Source organism: Mixophyes fleayi, chromosome 6 (genome assembly GCF_038048845.1).
Source record: "Mixophyes fleayi isolate aMixFle1 chromosome 6, aMixFle1.hap1, whole genome shotgun sequence".
Lineage (NCBI taxonomy): Eukaryota > Metazoa > Chordata > Amphibia > Anura > Limnodynastidae > Mixophyes > Mixophyes fleayi.
In genome coordinates, this window is record NC_134407.1 from 221,301,341 (window position 1) to 221,317,845 (window position 16,505).

A 16,505-nucleotide genomic window follows, 5' to 3' on the forward strand; every position below is an offset into this window, starting at 1 on the left:
CATTGAGTAAGAGGAGTTTGATTCCCCTCCTCCACGTCCCCCATTGAGAGGGGCGAGGAAGGAGAAGAAGCATCTTTGCTCGCTCCAGATTTGTTTCCTCCCGTCTTACTCTGATCCAGCTTGCTGTTTGCACGCTTGGATGAATTTTTGCTACAATATTTTTCCATTTCTAAGCAAACCAAGTACAATTATAAGGCACTAATCTAAGAGTCTGTCAGAGATTATTATATCAGAAATTCAATAACACGTGACTAAGGTTATATTGTAAACTCTCTCTTCTTATTTTTAAACTAATCACATATTAGTGGAAAAAATAAAAAATATAAGAAGTGTTAAAAAACAAAAGTATTCAAATTACTTTTTTTTTTTTTTTTTCTCTGTAGTGTCAAGACTATACCATCGCGTAAGGATATTTGTATGAATTATCGATTTTGACACTTATTTCAGTATTTCAGATCTAATAAGCAATATTTAGTATTAAGCAACCAAACACATATAATTATACGTATCTAACTTCAGGAATGCTGCAATGATTATCTGTGTTCTACAGGCCCGCTTGTGTGGCCGAACTCCAGGGAGAGAATGAAGAGACTTGTTAAAACGCGGTCAGCTAGGTGTACCGCCCACCGGAAGTTCCTGTTATTAGATATTTAGTCAGTCATTTAAGCAGGGTGAGTTTCGAGGCTTTTAGTAGTCATCAGCCATGGAAAGATGATGAAGCACAACGAACCGCTCTGTTGTATATACTCTTTTCAGTGGTAGTGATGTAGCTTGTACTGAGACAGATTTGTTATGGAATAAAGGATGATCCTTGAAGCAGTACAATAAATGACCACTAGGTGGCAGAGTTCGTTGATTGTAGACTGCTACAGGAGGTAACTGCTTTATAGAGCTTTCGTGCAGAGAGATATGACAAATCTGCTGTAATTATTAGGACTGAGGTGTTGTCATGTATCATGTGGCCCCTTTGGTAAATGATTGGAACTGCAATGCTATTATCACCAGCAGGTTATTGGTTAGTATTTCCACAGCTATTCTGCACTGCTGTAAGATAGAATCTTCGTTACAATGCAGCTAAACGCATGGGAATTATCAGTATCCACAATGTGAATCATCTGTGCTGAATCAGTGTTGGTGCATCCTCCCCAGAATTGCTGGATAAGCCATGTGAGGAAACGGGGTGCTACTGGACTGAGAACTATGTAATCATCACCCGTTTCTCACGGTTTATTGTACTTTTTAATCCTTGGCCCAGTCTAAGTATATACACCAGAGCATTGGTGTATTATGTGTATTATTATTTCATGTTATTGGATACATTTTGCCCATACTATTACTTGTGATATTGTATGTAGTATAAATAGAAACAATATTGCCATACTGTGTGAAAATATCAGAACAACAGCAGTCATTTTGCTTGTGCTAGCTAATGTAATTACCATTTGTCTCAAATGTGTATTGTATGGGGTGCAGCTGAGATGAGGTTTGTAATCAGAACAATGTCTGAGTTAACTAGCTGGCAGCCCATGTTAATTAGCTAGGTCAACAGATAACCTGAGAGGTAATGAGGTTAGAACTTCTACTCATATGCAATGTGCCTCCACAGTAATATATTGGTTGAAATAGCATGGGGAAATGTATCAATATGTGTCAATATAAATGTAATTGTATCAAAAGGTATCACAGACTTATATTGTGTAACCCTGCTGATATAATGTGTCAAAAGTCTTATTGTTCCATGTAAGCGTGCAGTGTCATTCCTTGATGTACTATTGTAACCCCATGTGTATTGTATACAGCCAAAACAGCTAATTGAGTCAAGCCATTCTATTGTCTAATCAAGGTAACAGGGACAGTATGTCTAGCAGCTAAATTGTTGACTGGGAGGCCCCTTCTGTAAAGGGGAGGTTTGAGACATTGGACCCTACTTCCTGGGTACAGAGAAAATAATATAGGGGAGGAGAATGCCAGGGGAGGGATGCTAGTTTGGAGGATCCTGGTGGAGAAGACATCAGTGAAAAGGACTCTGGGCCAGGCACTGTGGTGCCGCTGGAGGGAACCCTACCAGGACAGGGTTGGTGTGAGCTAGTAACCCAGGCTAGGAGACACCATAACTGTTTTGCTAAACGGTAGTGGTAATATTGCGGGAGGATAAGACCCTGAAAGGGACAGAGATTATGACTTTGGAGTGCTGACTGCAGGAGGCTGCTGGAGGATACGTGCTACCATTTACCCTGTAACTTGTGAACGTCTTGTGGTGTTGTGCTGTCGTAATAAAGTCTTATTTTGGATATATCCTGGTCTACCCGAGTGAGTTGAATCCCACAGAGGGTAACTTCCATCCCAGCTAAGGGTGGTATCCTCACAAGCCACTTAGCAGTATTGATGTTCACTCTCTCCGCCTGTCATGTAGCCAGGTTTGGTGTTAATGCAGTGTAGATAATGTATTGGGGCTTTTCAGGTATAGAGGAAAAGGCAGGTTCCCCTCCACCCCCACTGCATACCTCTTTATTCTCCACAACGTCCCAGGATGGCTCCCAGCAGGCACCACGAGGTCTGATTCACCGGAAGAGAAGACAGTAATGGCGTTCTGCCACTTCCGGTTCTACTCCACCGACACCACGCAGCTCCCAGATCACATGAATGGCTCCCAGGCAGAAATCCCGGCGTCTGTGCACCTCATATGGGGGACCAGGCTTTCTCCTCTGAGATCTCCCCTCAGCCGTCAGTCCCTCTCAGCCGCGTCTCCTCTCAGCTCTCCAGGGCAATCTCCGCTGTCCCGCCTCAGCCGCTGAAGCGCTTGTCAGGTGAGCGCTTTTCCCCACACAGGATTTGGGGCTTACCTGTGTGATTGGGGTTCACTCAATCCGCCACTAAAGTGAGTTTTCCACTCTTTCTGTGCGGAGCTCCGTGTAGATGCGGCCGTCTCGCTCGGCTTCCAAGCCACGCCCCCTGCTTTCATTTCTAAGACATTAACATGAAGTTTTTTCTCCTTTGTGACAATTCCCCTTGTGCTATCTGTTCCTGAAGGTGGGCTGCCCAGCCTTTGACACTGGAGTCTGTTTTGAGTATTATCCACTCCGGCTCTAAAAGTGACATTCTTCTTATATTTAATATTTGGCTTCACCGCCAGTTTAGAAAAAGCCTGGTGATTGTGATAGCATGATTCAGAGAGATCTGCTTTTGATCCCATTGGGCTAGAAGATCCATGTGGAGACTATGCATGTGCCAGCTTGCCCTGGTGATCATCTCTATGATGGAGGAAAATATTCCCAACAATCGAAGTCCCTTTCTTACCAATATTTGGTGATAAGTTATACCTGATGTGCCAGGGACTGTATGTGGATAAACCTTTCCACTTTTTGAGCCTCTTTAAAGCCAGAACAGTGCAAGAGGATCTTGATGATTTCCTGACGAGGAAGAGTCTGGAATGAAAACCTGTGCCGTCTTGACCTGCAGTAATAAGAGGAATTGCATGAGCCTTTCTTAAAGTTTACAAACTGATTTGTAAATTTTCCAACTCTATTATGGTTGACGTAGTCCTGGATTGTACAAATCAGTCCCACCCCCCTTATATGCGAGATGAAATTCAACATTGTATTCATTTCTTAAATATTTCTCCATATTGTGCACACTATAGATGTCAACGGTGACTGATCCTGGCAATAGTCATTGTGGAGTCCTCTGATTTGTCCTCCCTTATCTAAGTCTAAATGCCTGAGAAGACTGTTTGGGTTTATCAGAAATATTCTGCCTGGTGTATTGTCTTCCTGGCCTATAACTTCTCACTTCTTTGATGTGCCTCGCTGCATAATTTCAATGCTTTTCAACAACTGTATAAAGTGTCTCTCCCCGCAATCTAAGTGCCCTGGCCACTGAGGCCAAGGTCAGTCCTGATTTGTGCTTCGCTCACCTTTTTTCCTTCCACAGACTACTCTACAAGAGTTAAAGAAAGAACAGGGTATTATGAACAGCTAACTAAAGTGAATGTATGAAAAACAAACCACCTCTAATCTAAGTGCTTACCTAAAGCAGGTTCCCTTCGGTGGTTTGGGGTTGCACTCAGGCTCCATTCCTTGACTGCTGCACCAACAATGAATGGGGTGATCCTGTTCCTCATGAACAGGGATCATTTCAGAATGGTTTTGAGTCCTTCTTTAGCCTGGTCCTCCATCTTGGAGCTGCCTTCTATATGGTCTGTGGGTTTTGTTACGTAACCTGTCTCTACCTAAACTGGAAAAGGAACCTATCCCTTTGTAATGGCTGCCATGGAAGATTGAAGAGGATATATATATATATATATATATATATATATATATATATATATTGAATCCAAGGAAAATGACAATTTGCTGTGACATTCAGAGGCTTTTTAAGTCCACACTCATCCCCTACTGTGATGTTGTCTAACTTGAGGCAAGAAGGGAATTTGGGGTTTGAGTTAGCACAGACTTGGTGACCAGCTTGTCTCATGAGATCCTGTAGACAGTTATCTCACTTAGATGTTAAAAACCTTTCCATACAACAGGCAGGACATGTGTATTGGTGGCTGCTAGAGCACCTGGCCAAGGGAAGACGTTACTCAAATTAGATTAACTACTGCTTTACTGACCCACAGTAAGTTTAGCTCACATTCAATACTTCCAATTTGGTAACCCCAGAACTATGATAAAACTAAGACAATTCAGAGCTATTGGTTTTAATATTTTATTTGGGCCTCCCTGATGATATAAAATGATAAAGCGCTGCCTTATATATGTATGCTTATAACAAAAGAAATTTGGACATTGTGAATGACAATACACTTTGAGGGTATATAGTGATATTTCAATATCTGACCTCAGTTTTTTCCAACAGGTCTTCCTAACGATACTGCAGCTGAATGTTCATCTACCCATATTATGGAGGAATCAGTCTCGTGTGAAGCAGGAAACCTCGCAGACACTGATATTTATACACCCACAGATCATACACAATATACATCTACCCATATTAAGGAGGAATCAGTCTCATGTGATGGAGGAAACCTCACAGACAGTGACATTTATACACCCACAGATCATACACAATATACATCTACTCATATTAAGGAGGAATCAGTCTCATGTGAAGGAGGAAACCTCACAGACACTGAAATTTATACACCCACAGATCATACACAATATACATCTACTCATATTAAGAAGGAATCAGTCTCATGTGATGGAGGAAACCTCACAGACAGTGACATTTATACACCCACATATCATACACAATATACACCTACTGATATTAAGGAGGAATCAGTCTTATGTGAAGATGGAAATCTTACAGACACCGACATTTATACACCCACTGAACATACACAATCTACTCATAATAACCCAGATCTTGTTGGACATCAAGGCAGTCAAACAGGAAAGAAACAGTATTCTTGCTCTGAATGTGAAAAATGTTTTAGCAGGAGGTCTGATCTGATTATACATCAGAGAATTCACACAGGAGAAAAACCGTATTGTTGCTCTGAATGTGGAAAATGCTTCATCAGCAGCTCAAATCTCAGTAAACATGAAAGATCTCACACAGGAGAGAAACCGTATTCTTGCTCTGAATGTGGAAAATGTTTTATCTTTAGGTCCAATATGGTTATACATCGGAGAATTCACACAGGTGACAAACCATATTCTTGCTCTGACTGTGGGCAATGTTTTAATCGTAGTTCACTTCTTGTTCGACATCAGAGAAGTCACACTGGAGAGAAACCGTTTTCTTGCTCTGAATGTGGAAAATGTTTTATCAGAAGGTCATATCTGGTTATGCATCAGAGAATTCACACAGGAGAAAAACCGCATTCCTGCTCTGAATGTGGAAAATGTTTTATCAGTAAGACTGAGCTGGTTATACATCAGAGAATTCACACAGGAGAAAAACCATATTCTTGCTCTGAATGTGGGAAATGTTTTAATAGTAATACACATCTTGTTCGACATCAGAGATCTCACACTGGAGAGAAACCGTTTTCTTGCTCTGAATGTGGAAAATGTTTTATCAGAAAGTCCAATCTGGTTGTTCATCAGAGAATTCACACAGGAGAGAAACCATAGAGAAACCATATTCTTGCTCTGAATGTGGGAAATGTTTTGTCAGTTATTTAGTTCTCGTTCTACATCAGAGAATTCACACAGGAGGTAAACCATATTCTTGCTCTCAATGAGGAAAATGTGTTGGGAGAAAAAAAGTTTTATTAGCACATGTCAAAACTCACAGGTAAAATATTTTTTTCTTAATAGCTACATATAGTATAACGTCCTATGTTACGTCTGTTAAATCATATCTTTATTCTCAAACAAGTGGCTTCTAATAAATGTATTAGGTCCAAATGTTCATATTTGTAAATACAACATGGTTCCTATTGGCTTTAGTTAAGAAATTACAGCACTGGCTCATTCTGTGGAGTAATATTGTTTAGTTTGGCTGTCCTGGGTAATGGACTCGTAGCTGCACACCTTGTTACATACAAGTTAGCAATGCACACACCAGCAATAAAAGAGTTAATACATCAAACCTGTGTTACACACTAGCACACACTAGGCTTATTAGTCAAATGGATTAACAATTCACACATTCAATGGGTTAACATGGTAAAGCAATACTCTTCATAAAAGGCTAGATTCGTTAGAGTGTCAAGGACAAAACTTATTAAATGTTAGATTTAATATACAAAGGTACAGGGCATTTATATATAATACAAATAACATATATTGACATACATCAATAAATGCAATGCAGTTATAAAAACAAATGGGATGACATTACAGAGAATAAAATGTATGTATCATAATCTGTATGCCTGGGACAAAGCAGAATCAAATTGACAGTCCTCCAATTAGATTGTGTCCCAAGAGCTGACAATCTGCCCACTCTCACATAAGGTATTTAAGCAGGTTTCACTGGGAGGGCATTCAGAGGGGCAGTGTATATGCTAATGTGGGGAAGGAAGTATCCCCTGGGTGTCAATTATAGTTTGTCCAAAGATAGTTGAAAAGTTTTGACCTTCCATAACTTTTCTTGGACATATACCAGTGACATAACTCCCCAATCAATAAACCAGCCATAACCTCCCGCAAATTTACATATCAATTATGATGAAATTGCAACAACATCAAATATAATTTTGAAAGATATGTGACAACTGTGGGTTTCCTCTGCAGTTGGTATCTATACTTCACAACCCTTGTGCGGTCTTTGCCCCAAAATATGAAGGCATGTTCTTTGAAGTAAATACTTCCTATATATATATATATATATATATATATATATATATATATATATATATATATATATATATATAGGTAGCCTTTATCTTTTCCATTCGCCAAAAACGTTCTCTAATTTACACCAAGTGGGCTAATTTGTTTTTACAATGTCATAATTAGACAGTCTACTCTAAGTAGGAAATTAATGATCAGAGGGAATTCAAGGCTGTGATCTGCATATGTTAAGTGAGTTTCCTGAAAGAAAGTCTGAGCTTAACCTAATTGAAATAACAGTACAGTGCAAATACTATATGTACATGGCACATGCAATGTTGTATATATACACAGTACTGTACAGTAATAACATCTATAAATAGCAATCAAGTTGACTTATTGTTTATTTTAAGATTATTGAAACAAGGAAAAATAAAATCAGGAAAAATCAGGGATATCCTGTATAAAGTATGGAGGGAGAGTGAGTTTGTGTGGGGGTCAGTTGGCAAAATATTGCTATTTTACAAAAGAAGTCCGCTAACATGTTTCTATATTGTGGTGTTCACTTGAATTCCATCCAGGCATTCCATATTGTCATGTGTACTGGCTATCTGACCTGTGCTATTAAAGCTTACTCTTGATTGAACATGGCTTCATTAACTTTAAGAATCCAGTCCCTTAACTTTGTTACCTGTTGTTCCCATATTGAAATTATGAAAATCAATAAATGCTTTGAGAGTAATTCCTTTTAATCTCTTGTCATGATATTCAGAAGAGTGGAATATACCAGAACTAGTTGCCGCTAATAACCTGAGATTTGTCAGGGAGACGCATTTAGGTTCAGTTGGCCCTATTATCATCAGCTATTTATATAGCGCTACTAATTCCGCAGCGCTGTACAGAGAACTCACTCACATCAGTCCCTGCCCCATTGGAGCTTACTGTCTAAATTCCCTAACATACACACACACACAGAGACTCGGGTCAATTTGATAGCAGCCAATTAACCTACCAGTATGTTTTTTTATTTTGGAATGTGGGAGGAAACCGGAGCACCCGGAGGAAACCCACGCAAACACGGGGAGAACATACAAACTCCACACTGATAAGGCCATGGTCGGGAATGAACTCATGACCTCAGTGCTGTGAGGCAGAAGTGCTAGCCACTAAGCCACTGTGCTGCCCTATTATGGACTAAGAGGCAAGACATGCGGTTCTGGAATAAAAACTTGCATCGACTCTGATAAGCAATAAACTAGATTCCCAAGCTCACAGTAATTTTGTTTTGTGGAACTACAAGTCCCAGCCAGTCAGGGTGCCATAAATAGTGTGGGCATGCTGCTACTTGTATAACTGCAAGCACCAGCATACCCATGGCAGCCAGGGCATGTTGGCACTTGGAGAACCACAAGTGCCAACATGCCCTGACACCCACGGCTGGCTGCGACCTGTAGTTCCACAAAGCAAAATGTTTACAAAACCACAACACCCTCATTAAAACAACTAACATTTAATACAAATAAACCCACAATAAAGACAGTAAACACCCTCATTTACACCATATATTTTTATTAAAAATAATAAATTCCAGACTGCTCTTAAAAAGTCTCGGGCAGACATAGTCTTTCTTCAAGAGACCCACTTAACTGAACCACATGTAACATTCCAAGGAAAACTCTTCTCACAGACATACTTCGCCTCAGCCACCTCTAAACACAGAGGAGTGGCTATTCTGGTAAGACCATCTGTTCCGTTGGTGGTGTGCCGCTCGATTGCGGACCCGGATGGCCGCTTTCTCATATTAGTAGTCACACTAGGTCAGCTACCGGTCACAATAATCTGTTGCTATGCTCCCAATAGTGCCCAAATTCCTTTCCTTCAGAAGCTATTCAGCCGTATACACAAACATGCCGAAGGCCACTTGCTTATGGGGGGCGACTTTAATATGATTCTGGACCCCTCTCTTGATAGGACACCGATGACCGCACCCTCATCTCCGCTCCAAGCGCATTCCGTTCGGCAGGCCAACCAATTTGCTGCATTACTTAAAGAGCATTCCCTCCTGGATGGGTGGCGGGTGATTAATGGCACAGACAGGGGATATACTTTTTATTCTCACCCCCATAACGTATACACCCGAATAGATTATTTCCTGATTGACACTCGTCTGGCCACTAAGATTCGCAGGGCTGAGGTTCACCAGTTTGTCTGGACAGACCACATGGGAGTATCTCTTCAATTAGACGTTGCAAATCTTCCTAAGCGAAGCTCAATGTGGCGGTTGGATGATACTCTCTTACTTAACACCGCGGCATGTCTGGAGATAGCAGAGGCGCTTAATGAATTCTTTGCTTTAAATGAAACCCCTGATATATCCCTGTCCACGATTTGGGAAGCACACAAGGCCACAATACGTGGACGTCTTATTAGTATCGCAGCCTCCCGACGTAAAGAGGAACGGGAGCAGATATCTGCACTGGAAGCCCGACTTCTCTCTCTGCTCACTCAGCATCAGGGATCATTAGATCAGTCGCATCTGAGAGAACTAACGATAGTCAGGGGCCAGCTCAATGCGATCTTATCCAAGAAAACAGCTCGTACTCTCAAATGGACCCAGCAACTTTTTTACGAAAAAGGCGACAAGGCGGATTCCCTACTAGCCCGGAAACTCCGCCAAAGGCGTACACGCAATGCGATTTCCTCTATTAAAAATTCCCAAGGGCAATTGACATACAATCCAAACTCTATATTAGAGGAATTCCAGACATACTATTCATCACTATATAATTTGAATGAATCAGACCCGCCACCCCCTGACTTAGACGACAAAATAAATGCGTATCTGCAATCCTGCCACCTCCCACGACTATCAAACGCAGAGATCCAGTTTCTCAGTTCTGACATAACAGTTGAAGAGACTACTTCAGCCCTACGTAGCATGAAGATAGCCTCTGCCCCGGGTCCGGATGGACTCCCTGCCAGTTACTACAAAAAATTTGCAGGAATTCTCAGTCCAAAGTTGACCACATGGTTTAATGCCATCCTTGATGGGACCCCCTTTGATATAGCTACGACCCGAGCCCGGATTACTGTTATTCCGAAAGAGGGCAAAGATCCTTCCCTCTGTAGTAGCTTCCGCCCCATCTCATTACTTAATGTGGACCTAAAAATATATGCCAAAGTCCTTGTGAATAGGATGAATGCTGTGCTCCCGAAATTAGTACACCCCGATCAGGTAGGATTTGTCCCAAGCCGGCAGGCAGCAGACAACACCAGGCGGACAATAGACCTCATTCAACATATTAACGAATGTAAGTTGCCCTCCCTCCTCATGTCCCTAGATGCCGAAAAGGCATTTGACCGCATTGGCTGGCCCTTTATGATGAAAGCCCTCGCTGCTTATGGTTTCGAAGATCGTTTTCTCGAGGGAGTCTCTGCCTTATATGCCAATCCGAGTGCCTCTGTCCAGGTGAACGGGTGTTCCTCATCGGCCTTTCAGATTCGCAATGGGACCCGACAGGGATGCCCCCTCTCCCCCCTCTTATTTGCATTAATTATAGAACCTCTAGCCGTGAAAATACGTCAGAACCCCAACATCTCCGGCATACAGCTATCATCTAGCACTTATAAGATTGCACTTTATGCGGATGATATCCTCCTTACCATCACCAATCCCCTAACATCGTTACCCAACTTATTCCAAGAACTTGACAATTTTTCCATAGTATCGAATTTTAAGATCAATACAACTAAGACAGATATCCTGGATCTCAATATCCCCCCTAAGCTAAAGCAGCTCCTGGAGCTAAACTTCCCCTTTCACTGGAGTTCCGAATGTATTAAATACCTGGGTATTAGACTTACCAGAAAGGTAGAAAATCTCTACCGGGCAAACTATCCCCAACTTATAGCTTCTCTCAAAAAAGATATGGTCTCCTGGGACAATCTCATGATATCTTGGGTGGGGTGGATCACATCAGTGAAAAATGAACTTGCTCCCCAGACTGCTTTACCTCTTTCACACCCTCCCTATTAGAGTTCCCCCCTCTGTCCTAAAACTGCTGCAAGCCTCTGTAAGGCGATTCATCTGGTCAAATAGAAGACCCAGGATCTCTGCTCGTATTCTGCAGCGCCCTCCCATGGCAGGTGGCCTCGGCATCCCTAACTTTCGGAATTATTATTACGCGGCTAGATTAGCTCAATGTGTACAATGGCACTCTCCGCCCGGAACTAGGGTCTGGGTTGATATAGAATCGGACCTTCTGGGAGGCTCACCGATTTGCTCTGCACTTTGGCTACCAACCGCTCAGCGCCCAGCCCCCACCCGAACTCACCCAGTAATAGCCCTCTCCCTCTCAATCTGGACCCGGTGTAATAGAATGGCGAATCTGTCTCCAACACCATCGATAATGAAACCCCTCTGGACAAACCCAGCCTTTACACCTGGTCTCGCACGCCCTATGCACACAAAATGGGCAGGGGAAGGTGGAATATTGCTACTAAATCATATCACTAGGACACAAACATTCCCTCAGTTCTCAGACTTAGCGAGCCGGTGCGGGCTTGTGATGGGACAGTTCCACCAATACTTACAGATTAGACACTTTCACCAAAAGGTAGAGGCTCATTTATCTTCTAGGCCTCCCACGACATTTGAGAATCTGTGCCTCTCTGGAGCATCCTCAAAAGGTCTCATTTCAACGCTATACAATGCATTACTCCCCACCTCCACAGAGATCAAGGACCGATTCCAAGCACAGTGGGAAGCGGACCTGGGAACGTCCCTAGATCCAGAAGAGTGGTCGGACATTTATGAATGGACAGCGCCTTGTTCCATAAATGTCCGTATCAAAGAAAATGCCCATAAACTGCTCCATAGATGGTACTATGTACCTGCTAGGCTCCATGTTATATATCCACAAACGAACCCCACATGTTGGAGAAATTGTGGCCATGTTGGCACCTTTATGCATATTTGGTGGGACTGTCCCAGAATACGCTCGTACTGGACAGCGGTTCTTACACTAGCTACAGCGGTCCTCGACACTCCCATAGCCTCCGACCCTAAGCATGTACTATTACCCTTGCCTCTCCCGGACATCCCTACACATGCACATAAGCTCCTCCGGCACATAATCAGCGCGGCTACTTGCCAGATAGCTGCTTCTTGGAGAAGTCCCACACCCCCTACTCTCCAAATGGTCTGTGGTCGGGTTTGGCATATTTACCAAATGGAGCACATCACTAGTGTGCTGAGGGCTCCTCCGTGTCTTTCCATAAAGTCTGGTCTCCATGGGCCTCACACCATAATCAACCCCTGCTTCAATTCTAGTAAGACCAATCCCTTATTGAAATTAATGGATTTGACTTCTTCTTGTTAAAGGCGTGAATTCCTTACCCCTAACCCCTCTAATTCTCCCCCCCCCTTTCCTGCCCATCATTCTTACTCACCCCCCTTCTCTTCTTTTTATTATTTTTTTCTTTCTGTTTTGCTTTAAAAAAAAATAAAAAAAATAAATAACATCTTCACGGTACAAGATCAACACGCAGTCAAATTTACACTGTAAAAGCATGGTGAGAAAAAACTGTACATTGTGTCTATCTATATATGTACAAGTACTTGTTAATGTACCTTTTGAGAATTTTGTAATTATGTTAAAGATACGATGTTACTATTAATAAAGCGTACTTAAAAAAAATAAAAAAAATAAATAAATTCCCTATACTCACCACTGTTTTCTTCTGTCGTCAGCAGCTTTTAATCCTAAAATGGCTGTCTCTCAAGTCCAAAATAAACATTGTTTTCAGATTGCAAAATTACCCCTTCTTTAAAGGCTTTATCGATTATCTTATACAATTCTTTTAAGTCATTTGTAGGATTTGAAAGTAGGCGTTTATAGCATCTATCATCTCTCAGTTGTTTATAAGCTTCCTTCTTGTATTGTTCTTCTGGCCAAATAACCACATTACCTCCTTTGGTGGCTTTATTTGGACATCAGTCCTTTCTTGAATTTCTTTAATTGCTTTGACTTTCTTTGAGTAACATTTTTAATAAATTTCATATTCTCAGTTCTCAGATGTAATTTATCCAAATTCTTTGAAGTTTTAATTTGTGGACAATAGATTTCTTTCTGAAAAAAAATAATATTTTTTTCTTGGATATCGTCCATATGGTAGTCATTGGATTCACAACTGTTTCATCCAAAGATCCTTCTGCTGATAATTCTTCCAGTAACTTAAATGCATTCAGATCTTCTTGTGAAAAATGTTGACATACGGTAGATCCATATCAGTATCTGGATAAATATCAGTATTCACTTCCTGTCACGATCCGCCTGGCAGCTCCTACCTTTTGGACTTTATTATTTGTATTTGTTCTTTTTATGTGTTTGCAGCAGTACCTCTGATGTCCAGAGGTGCTGCTATTGTGCATTTCTTGTGCTTTAAGGGTTAAACTCTGTTCTCCAATTATTCCATGCACCTGGGTGTGGTCTTTTTCCCTTTATATACCTGTCTCTCCCAGCACACATGGCTGGTTATTGTTGTCCCATCCTGTGATGTCATATCCTTGTTGCAACCTGAGGATTCTTCCTCCTGCCTTGCTCCTCTGGTTCATGCCTGCTTGGAACCTGTTCATACTTCCTGCTTCCCTGCATTAGCTGCTTACCTGCTGGTTTCTGAACATTGGTATCATTTCCTGCATCAGCTTGCACCTGGTATTTACTACTGCTCTCGATTACCTGCTATTTATACTTTTCTGCAAATAAACAGAGTGTTTTCACCATATTCGTGACTCCTAGCTGTACTCCTGTTTGTAACCGTGACAGTATAACCAGCCTACAAAACAGCTTTGGAGTCAGGTGAATGTTTTGTTTTATTCTGGGACCTTTTTTCTGCAATCAAGTTTTCATTTGTTTTTTGCAATATGTCTGTTTCATCAATCATGGAATTGCCAGTGCTACAAACTTTACAGATGGACATTATATTGCTACGTTCTTAGCTTGCTAGATTTTCCTCTTTACTTGTGGACCCACTCAGGAGACTGTCAGATTCTGCCTTTCTTAATTCAGAAGCTGCTGAGCTGCCTCAATCCACCTTCTCTGCTGATGAACCTGTGCAAACAGCACCTCTTAAAGGTACTTCTACAAATTTGCTGTTTTCTATGAACTATGGGGTAACAAATTCCCATACACAGGTGGTCCACGCCCCCATCTGACCGAAGAGGAACGGCGGCGTAGGATAACATACAAGTTGTGTCTCTACTGTGCCAGCAATGCACATTTCTTGCAGGACTGTCCTGTCCGTAGACCACGTCAGCTTACTGAACCATCTCCTGTTATTTCCTCTCCGCATTCCAAAATTGTTTATGCTCCACCATTTCTGTTCTCTGGGAAGAGACCCAATCTGCCAGCTCCAGCCGCCTGTCCTGAGGCGCCAGCTCCAGCTGCCTGTCCTGAGGCGCCAGCACCAGCCGCCTGTGCCGAGGTCCCAGCCTCTGTCTCCTGTGCCGAGGTGCCAGCCTCTGTCTCCTGTCACTGTGTCCCGTCCTGAGTCTCCTGCCACTGTGTCCGGTCCTGAGTCTCCTGTCACTGTGTCCGGTCCTGAGTCTTCAGCCGCTGTCTCCAGTTCCGAGTCTTCAGCCGCTGTCTCCAGTTCCGAGTCTTCAGCCGCTGTCTCCAGTTCCGAGTCTTCAGCCGCTGTCTCCAGTTCCGAGTCTTCAGCCGCTGTCTCCAGTTCCGAGTCTTCAGCCGCTGTCTCCAGTTCCGGGTCTTCAGCCGCTGTCTCCAGTTCCGGGTCTTCAGCCGCTGTCTCCAGTTCCGAGTCTTCAGCCGCTGTCTCTGTTCCTGAGCTTCAGCCTGCTCCAGAGGGGGCGCTGCCCTTAAAGACTCTTCCAGAGGGGGCGCTGCCCTTAAAAACTTCTCCAGAGGGGGCGCTGCCCTTAAAGACTTCTCCAGAGGGGGCGCTGCCCTTACAGTCCGCTCCAGAGGGGGCGCTGCCCTTACAGTCCGCTCCAGAGGGGGTCCTGTCCCTCCAGGCCACTCCAGAGTTGCCAGTCCATGTGGTCCAGCCCGAGTTGCCAGTCCATGCGGTCCAGCCCGAGTTGCCAGTCCATGCGGTCCAGCCCGAGTTGCCAGTCCATGCGGTCCAGCCCGAGTTGCCAGTCCATGCGGTCCAGCCCGAGTTGCCAGTCCATGCGGTCCAGCCCGAGTTGCCAGTCCATGCGGTCCAGCCCGAGTTGCCAGTCCATGCAGTCCAGCCCGAGTTGCCAGTCCATGCGGTTCAGCCCGAGTTACCACTTGGTGCTGTCTGCCCTCAGGCTTCTCAAAGTGCGGTCTGCCCTCAGGCTTCTCAAAGTGCTGTCTGCCCTCAGGCTTCTCAAAGTGCTGTCTGCCCTCAGGCTTCTCAAAGTGCTGTCTGCCCTTAGGCTTCTCAAAGTGCTGTCTGCCCTCAGGCTTCTCAAAGTGCTGTCTGCCCTCAGGCTTCTCAAAGTGCTGTCTGCCCTCAGGCTTCTCAAAGTGCTGTCTGCCCTCAGGCTTTTCAAAGTGCTGTCTGCCCTCAGGCTTCTCAAAGTGCTGTCCCTGCCAGGCCTGCCGCCCAGTCCAGCCCTGCTGGCAAGCCTTCTGCCCAGTCCGGGCCTGCTCCCAAATCTGCCGCCCAGTCCGGGCCTGCTCTCAAGTCAGCCGCCCAGTCCGGGCCTGCCCCCAAGTCTGCCGCCCAGTCCGGGCCTGCCCCCAAGTCTGCCGCCCAGTCCGGGCCTGCCCCCAAGTCTGCCGCCCAGTCCGGGCCTGCCCCCAAGTCTGCCGCCCAGTCCGGGCCTGCCCCCAAGTCTGCCGTCCAGTCCGGGCCTGCCCCCAAGTCTGCCGTCCAGTCCGGGCCTGCCCCCAAGTCTGCCGCCCAGTTCGGGCCTGCCCCCAAGTCTGCCGCCCAGTACGGGCCTGCCCGCCAACTCTGCCGCCCAGTCCGGGCCTGCCCCCAAGTCTGCCGCCCAGTCCGGGCCTGCCCCCAAGTCTGCCGCCCAGTACGGGCCTGCCCCCAAGTCTGCCGCCCAGTACGGGCCTGCCCCCAAGTCTGCCGCCCAGTCCGGGCCTGCCCCCAAGTCTGCCACCCAGTCCGGGCCTGCCCCCAAGTCTGCCGCCCAGTCCGGGCCTGCCCCCAAGTCTGCCGCCCAGTCCGGGCCTGCCGCCAAGTCGTCTGCCAAGTCCCAGCCATCTGTTGCTGAGGGTGCTAACTCTGAGCCGTTGCCTTTCTTTGAGGGGCACATTTCCCAACTTTGTG

The 16,505-nt window shown here is 44.4% G+C and overlaps 1 protein-coding gene across 1 annotated transcript in view; it reads left to right on the forward strand.

The window, feature by feature from the left end:
- Positions 1-16,505, forward strand: part of LOC142095500 (uncharacterized) — a 66,767-nt gene that overhangs the window by 33,209 nt on the left and 17,053 nt on the right. The window contains 3 exon segments of the mRNA XM_075178445.1: positions 4,858-6,071; positions 6,074-6,191; positions 9,374-11,080. Of these exon segments, the coding sequence (XP_075034546.1) occupies positions 4,858-6,071; positions 6,074-6,191; positions 9,374-11,080 (3,039 nt within the window).